The sequence below is a fragment of the Falco punctatus genome (genome assembly GCF_963210335.1).
Source record: "Falco punctatus genome assembly, chromosome: 5".
NCBI classification, from domain to species: domain Eukaryota; kingdom Metazoa; phylum Chordata; class Aves; order Falconiformes; family Falconidae; genus Falco; species Falco punctatus.
In genome coordinates this window covers 80004001-80026943 of record NC_137584.1, presented here as the reverse complement: position 1 = coordinate 80026943, position 22943 = coordinate 80004001, and the positions used below count along the sequence as shown (strand labels likewise).

Sequence of the window (22943 nt, the reverse complement as noted above, 5' to 3'; positions counted from 1 at the left end):
GGGTTATCCTCAGCAGCCCAGTACCTGCAGTCTCTACTATACACTCCTGCTGTGGTGCCTGAAGGTATTTGAGCTGGAGGTGGTAACAAATGCAGCCTGATTTGTATGTGCAGCACACTCGGATCTCAAACCTCATCTCTGTGCACGTGTTGTATTGGCTGCAGCGATGAAATTTGAAGAGTTTAAGGCAAACCTGTTGCTGCTGAAGGGTTAATCAAAGGAATATTTGCATCGTTCAGTCACCTTGAAAGTTCCCTACTGAGCATGTGTCCCACATGGCTCTGATGGGTTTGTTCTGGGTGAATTTGTACAGTTAAAGAGGCTGAAATTGAGCAGGAGGCATATTTTTAAATGCCAGTGATGTGTACTGTACCTTTCCAACTGTTAGATTGGCATCGCTTATTTTACTGAGATCTGCCCCCTTTCCCAGCAGTGTAGGCAGTTCCATATCTGCAAGAAGCTCCTGTAGATCAGAGCTGCCTTCTGTTGTTAACTCCGGCAGTGTTAATTTAATTTCTCTGCAGAAAAGAGAGAGAGAGAGAGAGAGGCAAGTGCATGCTCCCAGCTATGAAAGCATGGTATCTGGGCACTCCTGGGAAACGGGCATGTGAAAACAGCCACAAGAAGTGCTCAGTATGTGGGGACAGACAGCTACCAAGGGCTGATGGGTGTCATGTTGTTGTTTCCAAGTGGGAAGTTGCCTTAAATCTGCCCTGGGCACACTTAAACCCCAGATCATCCCAATTCATGGGTCCTGTGTTGTCAACTATGGAAAAGCACTTGCTCGTTTCCTTGAAACACCCCAGATAAAAAGCCAATCCCACTGAAGTCGAGCTCCCTCGCAGTGAGACCCCTAGGTTTGCAGGTGTTCCCCTTGGTGCTGGGTGTTAAACCCTCCCTGGCAGGATCCGACCCCGGTCAGTGAGCCGTCAGGCCTGTGTGGGGTACCTGTCTTGTTCATCCCTACCTTGGGGCCAGATGCTGAAGCCAAGCTGAGGACTGCAACAGCTGCTCAGACTCCAGGTGTTCCAACTCGCTGCCATTGATGGGCTGCAGCAGCACCAGCAGCGCAGTCTTGCTGATGGGGACTTCCACCACAGAAAAAGTCCCACTAGCATCAGTGTTGTACTTGAATGTCCCCGTCACTGACAACATAGGAACCAAGACCTTCGTGTTTGAATCCACCCAGAACTCCTGAGGCTCTTTGAGCTGGCAGGCTTGCTTAACATTCACTGAAAAACAGATTGAGAAAGAAGAAATTTATTCTTCACTTTCTTCACTCCTCCCCCCTGCCCCTTAGCCAGTATATACGTTCATTTAAAACCAACACACTGTGCATTAGACAAGGGTCGCAAGTATAAAATCATGTTTTGCTACTACAAGCATATGTATTTTGCCTTTACTATGCTTTCTGGTAGCGTCAGGCAGAGGCTGGTGCAGGCTGGCTGCACAGGGACGGCGACCATCAGGACTGCAGCCAAAGCCACAAGATTTCTACTGGCTTTGTGGCCTTTTCTGGGCACAGTAGTTCTGCTTGCTTGGTTGCCTGCTTCCTTGTTGGCCAATGGATTTCCTCTCCATCCCTTGAGTGGTGGTGGTGGTGGTTTGGGAGCGCACCCATCAGAGCCAGCCCTTGGCTGCAGGAGCACCCGCAGGCAGCCAGGCGGATTCGGGATCGGGAAGGCAGCACAAGCTCTAGCTGAGGTCTCACCCTTGGCCATTGCATGAACCAAAGCAATGGGGAAGGTAGTAAGCGTAGCACCAAGTGTTGATTGAGCCAAGGAGGTTAAAAAGGACGTACCTGAATGCTTGCTAAACCTTAATATAGATTTCTTACCCAGTTCACAAGTATGGAAAGCCTTGCTCTCACCTCCCGCTGCTTCTGTGCAGCTTTGCATTTCAAGAGGTTATCTGCTCACTGCCATAGATCAGTGCTGCTGCCCAGTTAGGCAGATAATCCTGTTGGCATTAAAGAAACTACTGCCATCAGCAAGAAGGGCAAAGATCAGAAATCTCAAAATTGCTGTTTGGGGGAATTAGGAAAACAGATGTACACGTTGGGGTAAAGAAAGGAGCTCCTTACATTAAAATAATTAATACTGGTATAAAATAGGAGCTGGTCTGGCTGTACTGTTGATTAGTCTATTCTCCAATTAATCCAGATAAATGCTGGACCCTAATATATTTAATATGTAGTAAGTGGCTTTGCATAGGAACACTTGCTTCTTAAATAAGTTGGATGAGTTTGTGTAAGAAGAGCATTTAGGCACTTTCACCTACTATAACTTCACCGAAAAAGAAGCGGCAGGTAGGAGATGTGAAAGGTGTAAGCAAAACGAAGAATAGGGAAATAGAGTTGTTCACCTTTTTTTCTTATGAGAGGCAAGCAGAAAGGAGCCACTTTCACGGGGTCTGTATAACCTGCAGAATTTATTCTCACAGGATAGCAAAAGTCAAGACTGCAACAGAGTTAAATAAAAAGGGAGAAAGAAGAATTGAGCATTCAGATAGCTAAATGTATGAAGGTGGGAGAGTAATTGGTTTAAAATAGTCTTGGGAAAGATACTGCAAAATTTCAAAGCTTTGCTACTGACTTTGGGGCTGTGTCCATTAATATTGTGCCAGTTCTGAACTGACAAACCAGCACCACTGTGCGAAACGACTCCCTGTAGCCTTCTGCTAGGTGAGGGTCTGGACGTCTGTGTCCTCAAATGTGTAACTAGCTGCTCCCCTGAAAGTGCTCCAAAAGATGTTCGTAGTCTTAATATAACTATTTGTTCCTCACAGCATTTTTTCAGGACATGGGAGAGATGCATTTACTACAGAAACCCTGCTTTTTGCCTCAGACACCCAGAATGTAATATAAGGAAAACTGAAGATGAACATCCTTGCTATAGGAAGTGATAGCTGACACATTGGAAGAAATGGTTTCTTACAGTGAGATCTTTTATCGGAACACTAAAGCTGTGGGATTGGGCAGCCTTCTGGCAGCCACATCAGAGCAGGGAAGAAACCTGTGTCTACAATACAGACAAGATAGCTGAAGTGAAAAAGGCTGTCAGCCATGAGTGAAGATTTAGCCTGCAAGAGCAAGAGTATGCTGCAGTACTGGCTTGGGAGTGCAGGAAAGAAATGTTGGACCTCTCTGCTTCAGGTGATGATCTCCATGTTCTGTGATACAGGCTTTACGCCAGCCTGGCAAGCTTAATGAGAGGATGACTTCCTGTGGAAAGCTATGACTTTTTACTTTTTTTAAAAATATAGCAAAAAGCATCCTGCCACATTTCAAGTTAACACTAAGTTGTTGAGGGTTGTCTGTTCAGAAAAGCGTTTAAAAGAGAGAAGGTAAGGGCGCTTAAGATTGTGCAATCCCATGGTGCTATTTTCATTCAGTAGTTTGTAATTATTTTGCAACTTCAAAAAAACCAAAAGAAGTCTCGTCTCAGCAAAATTTGCACCTGATGTTATGTATTGGGTTCTAAATGGCAGCCTCTGCTCAGCAGCGAGTCTAAAAATGTAAAAACAACTGTGTGCAAACAAACAACAGTTGAGACCACTGGAAGATTTAGCTGTTGTTTAGTCTGGATTTCTGTCATGTAATCAATCCTATGGCTGTTGATAGGATCTCAGGAGCATATATAATGTGTTTCAGATCAAAAAAATATACTTTTTCCTTTCTGCAGCTATAGGGACAGACATGGAACATGACAGCATTAGCTGTCGTGGTTGCTCTCCACAGCCAAATGGCAAAGCAACTGCTGAAGTCATCTCCTGTGTTTATTAGAAGAGACTTGCTTATCCAACTCATTTGTTCTTGAGCCAATTTTCTCCATCCCACACGTGGAGACTACATCTCAAGTTCACCCATTTCTGAGAGAGAGAAGGTAGTAGAGCTGACCCAGTGACTCAGACCCTCAAACGTGTTCCTAAGCTAATAAAATTATATGTTTCCAATACAGAAGAAGAGGAAAAAACTGTTCTGCTAAAGGAAAACTCTTGTGACCATGCTGAAGTCTGTAACACGAGAATTATTTTTGCAGTATCATCTCTAGACCTTACACTGAAGAGAAAGCTGATGCTCACAGCTGCCTGAAGAGCTGAGATCCATTATGACAGCACCCATGAAAGGCAAAGACAACCTGACATCCAGTTTTCAGGTGGGAAGGAGAAGGCACAAAAGCATTCCATGGGCACCAGAGCTCTGCCTTTAGCAGCAGAGGCCTGCTTAGAAACTTACGGCTCACTGCAAATTTTCTGAAATACATTCCCTGGTAGGCAAGCAACCCTAAAGTGTGCGGTCTCTGATACCGCATTCAGTCACAGGGATGTTGGAAAGCAGCTACGCTTGGAAGAGGAGGCTTAGCTACGGTGCAGGGGGAGTTCTGGGACAGCAGCATGGAACAACCCTAGGTAATTAAGACATCGCTTTAATTCTTCTAATTTTGTATATGCTCCCCACTTCCATAACTGGTAGCTTGTTTGATTCCTTCCTGGCCCAGAAGTTGCCTCCAGACTTCTGTGTTTAATGACTGGAGGAGTCATGGCCATTACGTGTTTCAGCCTTTCTTGAATCTGTACCTCCAGCCTGTTACACCCAGCTCCCTGTGTTTCCACAGGTTCTGGGGACAGGTATTTCTTTGGCTTGCTTTAAAGCTACTCTCTGATCGTTTCTGCTGGAGGCCCCTCATGACTTGGTTCCTTTGCAGTCAGAAATGCTGCGCATACCTCTCTTATTCATCTTCCCACACCATTCCTAATTCTTCACTTCCTAGACAAGGGAAATTTCTAGGAGGCCATCTCCCTCCACCTCCTCCCCGTTGCCCTTGCTGGCTCATGGCAGAGTGCAGGCAGGACCCCCAGCACAGCGGTGGGGAGCAGGGCACTGCACATGGGGCAGTGGTCCAGCCTTTCATCATCTTTCCCAGGAGCAGAGGCACTGCCTGTCCGCCACCCAGCCTGCCCCTGAAACAAGCAGTGCTGCCTCATACCTGCCAAGTGGACGTCCAGCACAAACAGCAGATCAGCAGATGAGTCGATGTCTGTCAGTAAGCACTTGCTTTGGCCCTTGCTTTTGGCCTCCACAAAGGCATTTATTTGCTTTGCTGCCTCACTTGGTTTTGTAAAGTCAACAGCTCGGGCGTAGAGAGCATCAGCAGAAGGGAGCAAGTCCTGCACGAACAGCTGGGATAGAGGCACACTGGGGGCAGAGAACAGGCAGAGCATCTTGGAAAACTGCAACTCCTCATCCCTGCTCTTGACCAGGCTTTCAATCATCCTCAGGCTGGAAAGGACTTTGTGTCCATCCACCTTGAAGGTGCAGTCAGGATCTCCGGAGCGGGGAACAAATCCCAGCAAACGCTGCAAATCAGCTGCTGTCTGGTTTGAGGCGCCCAGGTAGAGAGACACCAAGGAGCCATAAAGACTGGTTGGGGACAGGAGCACGTTTTGGCCCTGCCGCCGTTCCTGCAGCACGCTGTAAAACCGTGCACCCAGGACATAGATTAAGTCCTTCAGGTACCTCATCTTCTGCCTCCTCCGGCCACTCGGGCTCAGGACTTCCAGCTTGTCCTGGTTCAGGTCGTCTTCATAGGCGGGTGTGGTTTGGGACTTGATGGAGACAGGGACAAAAGTTTTCTTTCCCTCCTGTACCAAGCTTTCCAGCTCCTCACAAGTACTCTTGTTGAAAGAAAACAAATTGAAAGGGTGGACGTAGACACGGTCACAAGTCAGTGTGGTGAGGCATGCCAACAAACAGAGAAGTTCTGCTATCAGGTTCATGTCGGGAAATTGCTTCCACGGCGTCTGCTGAAAGAAAAAGTGAGGAGGAAAGAAGACTGATTAGCCTGTTGTAAATACAGTTTCTCTTACTCACAGGGTGAGGTGCTAGTGCTGCATTGGAATTAAAAAGGCAGGAATTTCAGTATTTAGTGCTGGCTGGTCTGAGTGTGCCCCCTGAAAAGTCCAGCATGAGATGGCCACTGGTTTCAATGGTGGCAGGTGGGGAAATGCTAAGCACAGATGTGACTCCGTTACCCGCTGCGGCACCCTAATGATTTAGCATGGGAAGCAGTGCGGTTGTGCGCGCCAGCCAGCTGGGCTTGCCAGCTAGAGCGTGCTGGTTCTGGCAGGGCATTGTAATAGTGCGACGATATTGCTTGTGGGACCTGGTCAGTTGTCTCTGCAAACTGCTGCATGAATCTGGCTGGTACACAGACAGGCTAAGCGAAGTGGGGTCGGGAACCAGGTCTCTTAAAGTCCCACCACTGAATGATTTCACTTTATATGTCCAGTCAGCATAATACTTGGCACTAGCAGAGCATTTTGTGTTTTCATAGCCCAGTGCAAACATTCATTCCAGCTTCTAGGCAAACACACTGACGGCTTCCTTATACAAATGTGCTGACACTGAAACCATTTTCATAGAACCTTCTTTATCTGAATACAGAGTTAGAGGGGGTAAGCTGAGTTTTACTCCAAAGTACAGGTAGTCTTCTCCTGTGGTAAAAGACTACCTGCTGCTCTTGTTTTTCCTGATAAGAAGTAGAGAGTTTGACTGGATATGGATGTCACTGATGTTTTGGCACAAAGGCTCTGCTGCATATTGGGAATGAGAAAGCCATTGGCACACATACACACCCATGCATACATACACACATATGTGCAAATACACTGAAAAAGTTTGCATTTTTGTAATTCTCACTTTTACTGTATCTGATTTTTTGTTAACTAATAGCTCTGCTGTACCTTCCCTGGATTTCTAGTATATAGCCTTGAATTTGTGTATTTGAGATCCAAATGCATTGGAAATTATGCAGCTATTGGCCAAAATGCTGTTATTCGGAGCTGTATTTTCATTCTACTAGTCATTTCTTATTTATTTTAGCTCTGTTCACTCTCTTTTCCCCTTTCCAAGCTCTGCAGACTCATTGGATGGGCAAACTGCTAACAGCCTCAGCAGTGATCAAACTCTACTCCCTGCCTTCTTTCTCTAAGATTTTTTGAGTCACACCAGCCTCTCAGGTACTGCAATTCCAGTAGCCTGAGCCTTTTGAGAGGACACAGTGCACTATCTGTCTCACCAACATTTTAATTTAGGGTAAAAGTATTTGGGTTTAAATCCAGCCATTCAAGACCTGGCACCTTTCCATCCTGATTTATTGTGTGTAATCATATTCATTTCATTGAGGGACCCCCAAGTGTTTCATGCCTAATAATACTCCTGTTTGCAGTATCGCCACTCTCTTGCAAATGCAAAAAACTGAGATGTGCAGATGCTTGGTAATTAGACATACCTTGTTAAGTAGATATGCCTGCTAACATACACTTCTAAATTCCCAGGCTGTAGGCTCCTGTCTAACAGTTTGGTTTGCAAATGGCATTTCTGCTGGTGGTGATGGTCCCTTGGAATTTCTGAACATCTTCCTAGTGAGTCAGGCCTGAAAATATTTGCTCCCCAGAAGCACGCAAGGGAGGGCCTGCTGCATATCTCCAGCGCTGTGCTTTCATCCAAGGATTGCTATTCCCTGTTAACTCCCATCCCATCCTCTAAATTATCGTGCAGGCAGCGCAGCCAGCGCTGCTGTCCTCTCTGCTCCCTGCCCTGTCTTTGCCTCCCCAGCCCCGCCAGCAGCAGGTGACGCGCATCACAGAGCTTCTTCGTTGCTTATGACCAGTTGAAAAATTATCTTGGGACCTGCCTTCCCAACTTCATCTTCACTGCTAGCCCAGCCACTGTGCATTTCCAGACTACTCACTGCATTATCCTGATTGAGACAGCTCAGGAAAACAGACCAAAAAGCCCCAAATTAGAGGCACTGCTCTTCCCACCCTGTTGTCTCCATCATGCAACTCCTTGGAAGCATTTCTTAATCTTTCCCGTAGGAGCATGGAGGATGTCTCTGTGCCTCCCAGTCAGGCTGTGCAATTAGGTATCACTGGTGCCTGGTGGTTACTTCTCAAGGCTGCCAGAGCCACCATGTCAGCTCATTTCTCCTGAGCAGAAGCGAGAGGAGCAGCTCTCACCCCAGCACTTGCACTAAGCCCCACCTGCAGAAAGCCCTAAAGAAGTCAGCCCTGAGCCTTTCAGAAAAGCACAGAATCCCGAGTTGAAAAACTGGCATTCCAAGTGAATCTAGGTGTGCTTACTCGCCTCCGTCCTGGCGTGTGCCCTCTTCCCCCTGGAGCGGGCGGTGTGATTGCGGGTGGATTTATGCCCTTTCCGCAGGATGGCCCTTTCGACACGTCTGCAGTGGCGTTACACAAAGCTACTTTACATCACAGGCTGGGGGGGGGGGGGGGCAAAAAAAGTTAGCTTAGGCCAGACAGGACCCGATGAAACCAGAGCATGGCTCAACACCGGCCACACAGAAAGTTTCAGGGATGGATACACAACCTTTAACCAGACCCAGCATGTCTGTGTAGCCCGCGGTTACACATTTACTAAGACAGACACAGGCGTTTTTCTGTGCAGAAGAACAAATTACAGGAGCTGAAAATAACTCAGCTTGTTTTGTGCCAGACTGAAAGGAATGCAGATTTCTTTGTACCTGTATTTGTTGTACAGTCAGACCAGATTTTTTTCTTCTCAGACAAATTGCCTTTAATCTCTACCTTGCAGCCTGGGTACCCATCAGTGAGTGGGACATGTATGCTACTGCAGAATAAAAGGATTAAGCTCTCAATTTTTACCCTTTCTTTCCCTCTTGATCTACCCAGAAGATCAAAAGTTTGTTCTTTTTCCTTTTCAAAGTGAAATGTGTTGAAAAGAAGAGGATGCAAGCCAAACGGATGAGGTTGCCAGAGCTGGATCACAGAGACTTCATGCCTCCCAGTCTCAGCTTCCCAAGTCCTATTTGGCAAAAGGGATGGGATTTGGAGATATTTCTGCTGCTTTTGAAATGGTCCTCCAGTTTTGGTGTGCCTCTTCTTCCTCTTTAATCAAGTAAACACTGAATCAAACCAGGGATGATGCAGCTGGGTTAGACTGGGTCTTGCACGGTGCCCCTGTTACAGTTCGTAATTAAAATCCCATGGCTATAATGGGAGTAGGGCTGTTTTAACATCCATGCCCTGATTTTGGAGGGCCAGTCAGGCATGGTTTGTACTGCTGTGCCCAGTTAGATGTTGGGTGCAAGGAGAGAGCCGAGAGAGAGGGATGTTTTCAGTGCACCAGGGCAGTCGGAGCTGTTGGAGCTGGAGGAGACAGGGGCAGCCGAGTCCTGCCAGCCCAAGCGCCGTGTGCCAGGCATGTAACACCAAAGGGATTGGGAATTTCTGTCTCTGCAGCCCTGCTTTTCATTTAAACAGTCTGATGACCTTAAGTCTAATGAAGTCTGAAAGTAGTTCTGAGCCCAGGCCCATATGACATGCTATCATGCACACAAGGCTTAAACAAATAGTTTGAAATATTCACGGTGTTTTGTCCTTTTGCTGCATGGACATCTCAGCTGAGGAAGCACCTGGCAACAGAACAGTCCCTGAGCATTTGTACCGTCTCCAGACAGCTACAAAATGCATGCAGCCCAGCCACAGATACAGGCAATGGGAGAAGTTTCTCCATCAAAAATGCATTTTATTCGGCTAAATGCTACTAGAACGAGCTAGGTTTTGGGTTGCCATTCCCCTTGTTTCCCCTTTTCCCCAGAGAGTCCTTCCCACAGGCATGCTGGAGGAGAAAGCTGGTCCCTCAGAGGCCAGTGGAGGTGCGGGTGGGACGTGTGACAGCACAGCCCAAACCTGTGTCTCCTGCCCCACCACCCACACAGCCCCACATGAGGCACTAGGCACCAGCGGTGTGCAAGAGCGGCCAGATCATGCTGTGCCTGTGAGCTGTGGCTGCTCTGCTACATCCCCCTAGGCGAAGCTCGAACACAGGGAAAAAGCAAACCCGGCCTGATAATCTCAGTATCGGGGACAAAGAAACCTAGGCTCTTTCAGTGGCGGGCGCCTTGTGTTCTGCAACACTCTGAAAAGTATCCTTGTTAACAAGAATTATTGACTTTGGCTAATAAGCTCTAAGTGATGCTAGTAACATATACTACAGCTGCCAGATTTATGTTTGCTGTGGACAAGAAACACTAGAAGGGGAAATCATATAATCGGAAGCTACTGTATTATTATTTTTTTCCTTAAATCATGTGCCTCTGTGCTGTAGCACCTGGAGGGCAGTGTTTGGGTATCTCCTGCTCCCAACTCCCCTGCAAGCCATGACTGAGTCACACTGCAGCTGGTGGTCTCCTTTTGCTATAGGTACCAGCCCCAAGTCAGGCATCCTTGGCTGCAGGGGATGCTGCCCCACAAAAGAGGAGGAGCAAGAGGCACCTGAATGATAACTCCAATCTGGCTCCGTCACATGAATAAAGATCAGTTGTTAGTTTAAAGTTCTCAGGGTTTTCAGCCTAGTTGACCTTTGGGGCTCTTTTGGTGTCTGTGCACTGAGTTCTATTGTCTTCTGTCAACAAAAAATGCTGTCAATATCTTTGAGGAGTGCAGGAGACTCCCCCCCCCCCCCCCCCCCCCCCCAATCAATACAGTCACAGAATTAAAATACCCAGCTTTCTTCAGAAAAAAACTTTCACCAGAAAATGTTCAATGACCCACTTTCACCAGTGCTCCTCCTCCTTCAGACTACTGGGAATGTGGCTGGCCTCAGTAATGAGGGAGATCCTTTGATTTCACCTTATGTTCATGTCCTACTACAAAGTCCCTGTACACAACAGCCCCCTAATTTGACCATCACTTATACTCACCCAATTAATATTCCCCTAATTAAGATGCATCATGCACTTGCACACTTCTTAGATCTTTGTCTTTTATCTTCTCAAAGTTTCTACTAAAGGAGGTTTCAGACTATGAAGAACATAGACTGCTACTCTTGGAACATACTTCACAGACTGTGGAGAACATAGACTGCTACTCTTGGAATGTATTTCATCCTAGTAAGATTTAATTACAGTTAGTCTTTCATTTCACTTCTGAGCCATTTTTAAGCAGGAGTCCACAAGCATTATTCCAATTACTATACGTGGACCCTGTTGTCCGGCTTTTTTTGTTGGATTGCCATGCTTTAGGACAAGCGTGTGCTTAAAAATAGAGCTTCAGCTTCAGAAAGAAGAGAGTCTCTGTCCTGCCCTTCGGCTCCGGGGTTGGAGGATTTGGCTCCCTGAAGAGAGCTGTACCAGAAAACCTGCATGGGGCCAAACCTGGGCAAAAAAAAAGCTTTCCAGCAACTAGGAATGGAGAAAGGTGATAGCAAGGCTGGGAAGCATACAGGCATCCCCTATGCAAAGCAAGCCCAGGGCCCACACGCTTTTGCTAACAAATGCCTCCCTGCGACACTGGCAGTAAAGGTACAAAGAGCCACAGACCTCTCAAACCTGCTCTTCAGCGAAGAGGTCCGCGCTCTCCTCTGGCCCCAAGCTTCCCTACCTTGCAGAGGCGCTTGGCTCCCCCTTTTATACCCGTCCTTGCATAAGCGGGGCCGGCCCTCCCTCCTCCCCTCTGCTGCCCTCATTTCTCTTCAAAACCTGCCTCTGTTTTTCCTGCTTGTTATTCATGGTGGCTGCTGAGAGGGAGCAAAGAGGGGTGGATCTCTTGGGCAGCCTTGCTCTTCTGCAGTGCCGATGGGGAAGCGCTCCTCTGCCCCACGGGAATGTCAGAATGCCTTGGTGACGGTGCTGCTGGCCCTTCTCCGTGTAAATACTGTCATATAGGCTTTAGGCATTTTAACCCTGGCACAGGAACACTGACCCTACAGCCAGCAGCGTGTAATTAGCTGTAGAATTTGAAAATGATATTGTCTGAGCTAGAATTGCGATTGACCAGCCAGGCGGCTATTCTTTCACTGAAGAACATCATGTCTCCACTCTGTCAAAGAGTGTTTTCATTGATCCAGATTGTTCTGGGAAAAGCTGTATAAAAGTCAGCACTTTGTGCAGAGACAATAGTAAATATTTTTTTCTCTTCTGTTCAGTTTGTTTTCCAGCTTTCCCAAATTTTGCCCTGAGATCTGAACTCAAAACAACCATATGTACTCCTGTGATGATGTTCTTGTCTCCCCATGAGGTTATGGTGGGAGTTGTGGAGGAGGGATAATAAATCACCCTGTTTACAACCTCAGACCACAGACTTTTCCATGGACTTTTCCTGGGTTGGGTTGGTATATCTGACCTATATAGATTATGAATTAACATATGGCTAACTCAGACATAACAGCACGTGCATGGTCATACAGCATTCATTACTAAATCTGAGGGTTTCTTTTTTTAAGACTAAAAGTGCCTTGAGTGAGAAGTAGGCCACAAACAGATTGTTTATACAGCCTGTGGGTTGATGTTGGTAATTGTAGACATCTCCATCCCATCAACATCCATAACGTTCCCTCCCTCTTCTGCTTGGGTAAGGGAAGGCAGTGCAGGGTCTGGACAAGGCATCAACGGAGAGGGCAAACAGACACTGGGAAAAGGACAGGAAAGAAAGGAAAATGAGGATGCTCGTGCAGAAGGATCCAACAAAAGGAAAATAGGGAATATCACTTCATCAGTGGGTGCGGTGGTTGCCCCAGGTGTGGCAGCCAGTCATGACAGTGGAAGGACCACCATTTGTGAGACACCCAGGAAAAAAATTTGTAGAGCAGTCAAGTGCCTACAGACACCAAGAAGCTTCAGTTTGGAAGAGTAACCACTGGTGCAGGGAGTATAAATGGCAAGTGATGAAGGCAAACAGCAAGTCCTGAATCATTGTTTAGTAACGATGCCACAATCAGCACGTTCCCAATAAAAGCATCAGGCAGCAAATGTAAATGAAAGGAAGGTCCCTTTCGCATACGTAAGGTGCAGGAGGCATTACCATAGGATGCTGTGGAGTCTTAGCTGGTACAAAAAGAGATTAAATGAAATCACAGAGGGTGTGGGCACCGGAGGATGCAGAACGTGATGGCCCAGGTGCGACTGCTAACTCGGGAAATCCCCAGACAGCTGGCTGGAATGGATTTCAGCTTGATCCATAGAACAGCTCTCGCGCTCCCCTCCAAGGGCTTGTCTTCAACTTGCGATGGAAATAGAGACGTCTGAGCCGAGGCCAGCTTATGCTGGCTCATTCTGCAGCACAGACTGGAAATACTCTTTCAGCAGAGCTCTGCCAGGGAAACTGCACACCCAGCCAACCTGACCCTAAGCCTTGGTGTTGCTGGGCTGTGCTCCTGCGCACAGTGCATTCAGGAACCTGCTGCTATCTCTCCAGAATCAACATAAGCCCTAGAAGATATGAACAATTTTCAAAAACCGTAGGTAGGCTCTTAACGTAAGTTAGCTACTTTTCAAGTTTTGTTTCTCTTAATCACGGTATGTGTACTAACTGCACTGGGGTCTGAAATGTGTCTCTTGTCTCCTGCTGGACCTTTGGGCTCCATTCTCACTTCAGCTGCACACAAAGTACTTGGCAACTTTTTCCAGAGTAAATAAGCAGGGGAAAAGGAGTACGGCTCTGATGATGGGTCAGGCAGGTTTCTATACATCAGCAAACCAATTTTCCCCCCGTTCTGTGAGAGCTGTGCCAAGCTGCCATGGACCTGATTTTATTTGTTTATTTTTGCTCTCCCTGGTGGAGAAAGGCTGTGTAAAGCAATTTTTTTAAACTGTTTTAATAAAACTTTGACAAGGAATAGGTTTGCATGTGATTTTTCCGATGTTTTCTCTGTACACCTGACCTCTGCCCTTGTTGGCTGGAACCATTTTTCTGTGAAGGCAGCTGGTGAGCGTGGGGGATGTACTCAGCTTGCCCAATTTTTTGTGTAAAGAGGATTGCAAAAATGCTTTTCAATAATAGCATTCAAAGTACAGATGATGAAAGAGAGAGATTATCCTGCTTCTGCCACGCGTTCTCACAGCAAGGAGCAATGGAAAAATTGGTAACACAGCTGCTACAAACCCCAAGGACTAGGTGTTCTACCCCTGTGCTGGGGTGGAGGGACGCATCGTGCCAGCTTGGATGATGCCCAAATGTATGATGGTGAGTGGGCAGCTGGAGAGCTGACTCAGGTAGCTGGGGCCACCCCGAAAGGACACGCGTGGCATGGCGCTGCCTCCTCACAGGAGGAGACGTGTCCTGGCTGTGCCAGCTGCCCTGGCAGCCACTGCCCTGGCCGTGCTGCAAACCCTCCATGGTGGAGGAAGGAGGATCACCATCTTTGCATCTCTTTCTGTCCCCTTGAGGGAGGTCTGTGCTCTGATCACCCCCTATCTGTGGAGCTCTTTGAGTTATTTAATACCCAAATGAACTTACAGTAACACTAGCACGCGTTGTTCCAGCTTATAATTGCATTCGGTTTGTTATGGCTTCTGTTTGTAGGACCTGAGTGTAGAGTTTGCTTTGAATTTTTGTAACCCTATTTTTTCCCTCTCCCGGTGGAAGACACACTTTTTAATAGCATTTTCAGAATGATCTATGCACAGCCTGCCCATGCAGAATTTCCTACCCTGAGGATCTCAAAATACTTTGCAGTCGCTAACAGTTACATTGGCGATCTATAATTGATTTTGTGTCCTTCCCTGTGGCAGGTGCTGTGCCTGTGAGAAGCAAAGAGACAATCCTGGACTGAAGCAGTCAGGACAGGGTGAGCCTCTGTCCCAAGAGGGAAAGCGGACACGAAGAGGTGACAGGATTCACCTTCAGTCACGCAGCGGGTTGGCAACATCTCAAGCACAAGCAGCCAGGTTTCTTGACTCCCAGCCCAGCGTGTCACCTATTTGATCACGCTGTGCCTTCGTCCCTTGGGTGAGAGCTGCAAGGCAGAGGGGCAGGGATGGCAGTGCCTGCACAGAGAGATGCTTTGTCAAAGAGCTGAGGCCAGCTTTGTCATCAGAATTGAAACACTTTTTCTGATTACTCTCCTGACAGATGCCCTTGTGTCAGGGAGAGATTTTGCCTTGTCCTAACATTTCCCAGCTGGGTCAGCCACTGAAGCCTTCTAGCTGTTCCCCAAGATAAGCAAGGGAAGCAGCCAGGTGACCACTGTCTAGGAGGTGTCACAATATTCAGCTCCAAAAGGTTCCACCACCAAACATCCCGCTCCTCTCAGTATTGCAAGGTTGCTGCATAAAGTTCAACGACGATTTACTTCCTGGGGATCTTCTGAGACCTTGGAAGGCTAATCCTTGCTGGCACTACTGAGACCTTGAAAATCTCATTGCACCTTTTGGTCCTGACCTGAACTGTCCCCAGGGCACCATGCATAATAGTTGTTGTCTCCCAGCCTGGAAATTCAAAGCATAGCCATAGAAAGACCTTTGGAAACTGGGATAACCCTATTCCCTGTGCAAACTCAGGTTCTCCTTCATCTCCCCAGCCTCCCTCAGGCCACCTCCACCCCTCCTCCTGCTCCTCCGCCCGCAGCTTCTTGCCCTGGGTGGGCAAGCAGCAGGGCTCCACTATTTTGGCTGCTACTCAGTGTTCTTCTGAGAACACTGTCTGTGGTGGTCTTCTGCCTCACTCGAGGAGTGGTTTTAATCACATACAGTTTGTGCAGTTCATTAGTGAGAAACAGACTGGCTTCTGCCCCACTGCGGGCATTAGGGGACTCCTCCATTTTCTGGAGTTGTAGCCACTGAAAGGCAGCTCCCACACAGCCAGCCTCTTGGGCAGGGAGCAGCAATTTTCACTGCTCCAAATACAATCTATATATGGAAAAGAACAGATTCATTTGTGAGCTGAGAGAAGGGTATGGCTTTCAGTTTTGCTTTAATTTGAGGGGTGCACAACTGACGGTAGCAAAATTGTTGGCCACATTGGACTCCCTCCCATTTTCAGATCCTGGTAGAAAGGTGGCAAGGGAGAAAGCAGAGACAGATCGAGCCAGGCAGCACTATGTTAAGGCTGCCCAGGTTTCTAGAGCCTCACAGGATCTCTCTCTTCGAGACTGCTGTGCAGACCCATCACCTCCTTCAGGAGCAGCTCCCGCCATGGCAAGCAGAAGTGGGAATTAACTTCCCACGCCGGCACCGACGTGCAGCTATTCACAGGTTGAAATTTTGCAAAAGAAGGTCAACCGGGTGAAGGCAGGCACTAATCCAGCCGGTTGCGGAGCTGCGGGGATGGTGGCAGATCCCTCTCTCCTTAGCCGAAGCTGCCTCCGTGCGGAGCGCCACCGCATCGCTGCTCCCGGCGCGGGGGGGCTGGCTGCGCACCCGCACTCACCGCTGCGGTGCCAGTAACGTTGGGAAATGTGACTACCTTACTGCACGTTGTTAAACCCATAATTCTGACAGCAAGAGGAGGGAAAAGTTAAATTTGTACCCAGTGGTGGTTTTTTACAAGAAATAATGGAGGAGCTTGTAATTGAAGTTTCTAGGGTTCCATAAGTGGCAAAAATCAGTCTTCTTGCAGATCAGAATTTCCTGCTCTTTCGTTTTTACTGGATGATTTTTAAGCAAAAGCTTACATGTTCACTGCAATTTTGGGTTCATTTCATTTTTACTTTGCTTTCTTTTTCCACCTTTTCAATGTTAACTGTAAAAACATGCAGTAATATTTTAGTTTACTGTTTAAGGGATAAAGCCGAGGGACGGTAAATTCAGCCCAGGATATTCCTAGTAAGAAAAGAATTAAGATTGCCTCCTGATCAGGATGCTGAAGCAGACCCTGACAAATGCCTCTGAAAACTATAAGCTTCCCCAAAAAAGGATCAGTGGGTGCTCTTACAGCTATTCTCTCAGGAAAAGCTGAACTCCCATAGGGATTGCCTCTGGCTTAGGGGGTTGAAGGCATGCTGCAGCTTGGCTCCTCTCCCACGCTGCCACTCGGTGTTTCACAGTCTAAAGAATAAAAATAATCTTAAAAGCCGCCTTTTGTTTGTGAAACGGCCACTCCTCCAAAGTAATGTATTGATGCAGCAGTGCGTGCTTAGCTCTGACAAAAGCCTGGAACAACAACTCAGAAAGCCATGCCTGTTTGGCTGGGTAAATCACTTAGATGGCTGTCTAACAATGATATTTCAGCTGCCAGCACAGATAATGCTGTCATTACTTACCACAGCACATATGAAGATGTGTTTCATACTTCTTTCTGGGTAGCCCATCAAGGATGCTGAGCAGAAAGAGGACAGGCAGAGCAGAGCTGCCTCCCAGCCCTGGGTGCTGTAAGCATCAGGGTAACCTGGGCAAGGTGGGCTACGGTGGGGAAGCTGCCCCACGGGGTCACCCTCAGTCAGGGCAACAGCTCAGCATCCACCTCCCCTCGGTTTTGCAGGATGTCTCCCCCAGGTCCGCATTTCATAACCAGGCACGGCAGTGGGCAGTGATGGTGAAGCTGTAGGTGGTGTGAGCACAGCTTAGTCCTAAAACCACAATTGGGATTGATGCTTCTTTAGGAGAAGGACCTTTTGCCATTATGCACGACAGTGAAATCAGCCAGGCTGTGCCCCCTGGCCTCTCACCACTATGCAAAATGATAATGAACATTCACTGTAATTTTAGGATCCTCCTTTGAATGAGATTTTGATATTTTGCAATTCCTCTAAGATATTTTTTTTTCTTTAATCAACTCAGGGCAGGATTTTCAAAGGGCAGTTCTTAAAACCCCTTCCCTTGATTTCTGGTGCCCTTTTTCTCATTGCTCTCCAGCATTTTTCATTAGGCTCTCCACAACATTTTGTAGGGCTGTCCAGTCCTCAGGCCTGGATTGCAGTCCCTTTACAATCCCTAAAGCCCTACATGGCCTTTCCCCCATCCCTTCCCTCCACATCACTTCTGCCTCTGGAAATGAAGGAGAGAAGAATGCTCCAGCCCCTCTGTAGGGAGCCCTGGCAATGCCAGAGAAAGCATATGTATTACCTTATTGCTGGAAGCCTGAAAGCCAAAGGAAAAATTCTTAAAAAAAACAGCCCCAAGATGGGCTCAATTTCATCTGGCCTCAGCAGTTGCTAAAGCAATATAACATGTCCCCAGTTAGCAAAGATGCATGCAGGAGCATGTGCGACGCCTGCCAGGCTGCAAGCCGCCGGGCAAGAGTCCATGCACTGCATTGAGCCTAAGTAATGGAAAGTGTAAGAAACAGCCTGGTTTCATGTGACCCTGGCTGTGGCGTTTGGATTCAAATCAATGCAAGGTTCAGAGGGCGCCAAGCAGTATGAAATTAGACTAATCTCAGAGGCAGAACAAAGATGGTTTATATAACTCCATACAAATTCAGAGGAGAAAGGAAGGAAGGAGTGCTGCAGAGCTTCACAGACGGTACCTCAGTCCATATAACAACACCTACCTTTATATCTTTGCAAATATAAGGAGAGCTGTAAAGGGACCAAGACAAAACCAGTCATGTCTCTCAAACCCCTGGAGAAAGAACACAAAATGAAGTAACCTAGCCTAAACCAGCCCCTTAGAGAAGGTCAGATGACACTGAAGGGGCTTAGCCAGCAGGCAACAAACACTAGAGAACGTGGGATCAGTCAGGTCAAAGGCTATGGATAAACCCTCCAATGTTAAACTGATGACAGGGCATGAGGTTTAATGACAACAAGGTTATGAAAGACTTAATCAGGTGTCTGTCATTTGAATAACCAGCTTTAAATCCTGAATGACCAGGGTCCACCTGATGTTAATAGGGAAGGACTTACATAAGCGTGACTCAGAAAAACACATGCTAGATGTGGAACAGCATGGGGTGGAAGTCAAAGCTGTAGTAAGGAGGCCAAGGAGAAGTGGAAATCATAGTTTCCTACATCAGGCCTTTTGGGTCCCCTATATGTCATCTTCTACTTCATCAACTATAACTACTGAGAGAAAGAATAAGTCTCTCTTAGATAAAAAGCAGGTTAAGCAGCTTAAACCACACACACACAAAAAAAACCCAAACAAACAAACAAACAAAAAACAATAAAACAGACAAACAGAAAAAACCCCAAATTGGACTTTCTGCCTTCCTGCTGAAAACAAGAAGATCCAAGGAAGTCTGACCTGACAGCAGGCAGAAATGACTCCACTCCTGTTCCTATCACCCATGCTCTTGGCAGAGGATGTTCACCCTCCGTCAGAGTCACTGCTTCAGTGCAGCATGTACCCATCCCCCTCTGCGGATGGTGTGGGATGAGCAGTGTGGCTAGGCAGGAGGGTGATGCCTGTGGGCAGCTGGAATTGGACTGGTGTTCACGCTCTCTCTGTGCTTTGGAGCCATGGCTGAAGGTAACAGATACAAATCCTGGTGTTTCAGACACAGGCATTTAATTATGGTGCCTGGAAGAAAACAGTGTTCAGCTTTAACATATGTTGCCAGCCTGTGTGTCACTTGTGCTGCTATGCTGTCACCTTGAAATCTTGCCTGGTGATGTGGCTCGTAGAGAGATGTCTGCAGACCGCAGGAGCCTAATGATGTCCAGAGGTGGCCTCTTGGGAATTAATTGCATTCAGTCTGGCATCTGTCTCAGTCAGGGTGCCTTCACATGCTGGCAGGCACTTAATTTGCAGACCAAGGACAGACCTGGACTATCACCCCTGCTGGGAGAGGGCCCGTGGGCTGGAAACCTGCTGTCCATGAGACAGTGTAATCGTGAAGGAAGGGCTTTATTACTCAGGGCTGTCTTGTATTGCTTTAATGTCACAATATGCCTGCTGTAACAGCGTGCCAAATGAAAATGTACACCGCCTGGTGTCACAGCCTTTTATCGTCCATGTTCACCTACTGTTCCGGGGAGTGTTAAAATCTGTCCTGCTTTTACTCAGTTGACCAGCACGTCTAAGGAGAAAAGCTGTTCTAGGTCAGTGGTACAAATCCTGCTCACAACTCTCCTGAGCTAGTTGCACCACAGACCTGGTGTCTGACTATAAGAGTATCTATCACAGGACCTGTGTTTCACTTTCCTCCCACCCGTAACAGTCCCCGAGAATCTGCAGAGAGCACCAAGTGGCAGCAATAACAAGAGTCATCTTAGGGGAGAAATGCACTTCTCACTGCTTTCAAAAGGCAATTTCATGGTAAAAGAGCAAAACTTCTTGAAGTCCCTTTCCTTGTAAAACACTCGCATGGGGTAAGTACGTAAGAAGTCTTACATACATTTGTATATTTCTGCCCTTCCAGACCAGAAAGCTTCAGCGATGAGCCCGCAATTCTTAACGTGTGACTGGCAAAGTGTTATATTTTAATGAGAACTGAGACATTTTATTAGTGTTTTCTGCTCATTCCTTTTTTTCCACCTGCTCTCCCCAAGCACCATCTCTCCTGAGCACTTTCTGTGTCTTGACACCGCGGCTGAGCTCTCAGGGGTGTGAAGTTTCCCTGCAGTGTCATGACATGAAGCAGCAGGGCGAGGAGAGGGAAAGGCTGTCCCTGCCCTCTGGGAGAAAGATTGCAGCATGAAAGCATCACACACCAGAGCGCTCACACGGGAGAGAAACCACATTAATTCTCCTGCAGCAGGATGAGCACCCATAGAGCTCAGCCCACACATTTTTGTATGCAACTGAACTCTGAAAAGCAGAAATTCCCCGAAGCGATATACGGTTACTCTCCTTGGGCTGTAACAGGTGTGGAGCCTGCATGTCTAGGATGCTGAACACCTCCTTCCCCAGTCAGCACGTTAGTCTGGCATACGAGGACATGCCTTGGCCCGCACAGAGGTGTTCTGGATAAAGTTCCTGGTTTTGCCACTGGCTGAATGTGGGATGTTTGATACATCACATCCCTGGGCTTGTGTTGGCACTGAGATGCCTTTCACTTGCCTTAGCCCCTTGGCTGGGATCTCTTTCACTTGACTATACACACTTAATAGCTGGGCACCTACCCTAAGGTAGGGCATGAGGGTCTGTCTACAGGCAAACGAAAGACACAGTCATCTCCAGCAGGATTTTATGGTGGAGTGTGGTGGACACAAGTAGAGATGGACTCAAAAACACTATATCAGCATGGCTGGATTCAGGCAAAAGGGCCAAAATGGCACTTTATTGTTTTTACATATTGCTTATATATCTTAGATAGTACGTGTCAGATGCTGATAGGCTTTGTCTTCTTCTTGCTTGCTGTTTGCTGTTGCTGTATGTTGCCGCATGCTGCAGTTTTAAGTTTCGGGTTTTCACATCCTGTTTACATGCTTGACATTTTTGTGGCTGTATTAAAGGTACACGACTAAGTCTTCAAAGTCAGCTAACTCACCTGCAGACCTGCTGCAGACCCCAACAGAGGAGTACACAGTAAATCACTTTCTGAAGGTGGATCTTCTGCACTGACTGTAGAAAAAGCTGAGGTGAATAGCTTGGAATCTATTCTGCAGACCTAACGTTTGGACAAACGAAAGCCATGTTTGGAGCACCAGGCCTGCCTCGTCTCGTGTGTTTGGACAGCATCCATACATTTGGACAATGGGAACTCGGTCTCGGCAGGGAGCCTGCAGGCATCAACAATGGATGCAATTATGGGGTATAAACATGGGAATATATGCTCTGGAAAAGAAAGCTTTCCTTACAGCACTGCTGTGAAAAATAGCAGAACAGAAAGGAACTAAATCTGTTTCACCTAATTGCTCTCCATAAATCACCTCCTGGCAGCAAGCTCGACTGGTTCACCAAAGGGCCAATTAAAGCCAAGGGGGGCCGAGTGCTGTTTGTACTCGGGGTCTGTGTTTTGTATTACAGGAACTGTAATTTGTTACAAGAGGGTGGCATCTCTTCCCTTTCCAAGGAAAATATCCATGCCCACCTGGCTAGGCCTTGCCACTATTCCTTCATAGCATCCACGGCACATTGACTGGCACCCTCTCCAGTGTTTTACTGTCCAGTGTGAGGTACGATGCCGGAGGTAAAAGCCGGGTAGTGGAAGAAAAAGTACACATGTACTTACGTGTGTGCTTACAGCCACAAGTAGACACATATTTATTTTTAAAATCGCATGTTACAATGCACACAGAACTCCTTCAGTGCGTGGTCTATTAAAATCCCTCCCCGGGGTAACATTTTCTGACACTTGCCCCGGTTTTGCCCTGGTACTCGGCACACGTCCTGCTCTGAGCCCCACAACGAGCCACCCCCCAGCTCCTGCGCACCCCCAGCCCTTGCCCTGCGGCCGGACCCCAGCTGGCAGAGCAGTGCTGGCCACGGCTACCTCTCGGCCCTGCTGTCCCTACTGCACATCATCCAGCGGGAACAACACCTGCCCGCCATGGTGGCCCTGCCGCCAGTAGTGCCAGGCTGCTGTCCCGCCTGTGAGAAACAGGCAAACTGGCCCAGCGGCTACAGCCCGCCACGTGGCTCTGGTTTTTCTCCCAGGGCTCGCCGCACAATTGAAGGGCTCTGGCTGGGTGTTGCATAGCTCGAAGTCATCCCTGGCCCAGTGGCTACCTCCCGCCCAGCCCGTGGCCGCTGGGGAGCGGTGCCAGGCCCCACGCACGCCCTTCCCCGCCGGGCGGGCACAGTGGCTCGGCCCCAGGGGGGACAGGGCACCAGCGGGCCGCTCCCCGCCTGGCCGGGGCGGCCGCTTTCCTGCCCTGTTTGCTTTCAGGGCGTTTGCCTCGGCTGCTGTTGGAGCAGCGGGAGGTCAGTCTCACACTGTGTTTCAAGGAGGCGCGACAGAGGAGGGTTGGAGGACATTGCCGGATCCCCTGCAGCACGCTCCTTTCCTCCCCCTTTTCCTTTGCAAGGCACTACAGGTATTTTTGCTCCCTCCTCTTTTCCTTCCTGTTCCCACCTTCTTCTGCCCCCATGCCTGCTGAGCCTCGGCTCCCGGGTTGTGTCTCTGGCAGGTGTGAGGGAGCCATGCCCTACGTGTACCAGGACTCGAAGCCGAGGCCGCCGGCGCTGCCCGGGGCTGCACGCACCACCCACAGCTCGGGGAAGACCTACGAGGAGCTGAAGCAGGAGTGCCTGCACAGGGGCGTCCTCTTTGAGGACCCCGACTTCCCCGCCTGCAACTCCTCTCTCTTCTTCAGCGAAAGGACACCTGTCCCCTTCATCTGGAAAAGGCCCGGG

At 48.1% G+C, this 22943-nt stretch overlaps 2 protein-coding genes across 4 annotated transcripts in view; one reads left to right on the top strand and one right to left on the bottom strand.

Annotated features, from left to right (window-relative positions):
- Positions 1 to 17058, bottom strand: part of AGT (angiotensinogen) — a 22567-nt gene extending 5509 nt beyond the window's left edge. Inside the window, exons 1-4 of one of the 3 annotated variants that reach the window (XM_080389297.1) lie at positions 11367 to 17058; positions 4989 to 5805; positions 968 to 1232; positions 374 to 518 (exon numbers count right to left, since the gene is read on the bottom strand). In XM_080389297.1, coding sequence (XP_080245423.1) covers positions 374 to 518; positions 968 to 1232; positions 4989 to 5778 — 1200 coding nt within the window. In that variant the 5' untranslated portion in view covers positions 5779 to 5805; positions 11367 to 17058. Of the gene's footprint in view, positions 1 to 373; positions 519 to 967; positions 1233 to 4988 lie in introns of all 3 variants that reach the window. The other 2 variants (XM_080389298.1, XM_080389296.1) reach the window with 2 other exon arrangements.
- Positions 17058 to 22943, top strand: part of CAPN9 (calpain 9) — a 34065-nt gene continuing 28179 nt past the window's right edge. Inside the window, exon 1 of the mRNA XM_080389309.1 lies at positions 17058 to 22943. Coding sequence (XP_080245435.1) covers positions 22677 to 22943 — 267 coding nt within the window. The 5' untranslated portion in view covers positions 17058 to 22676.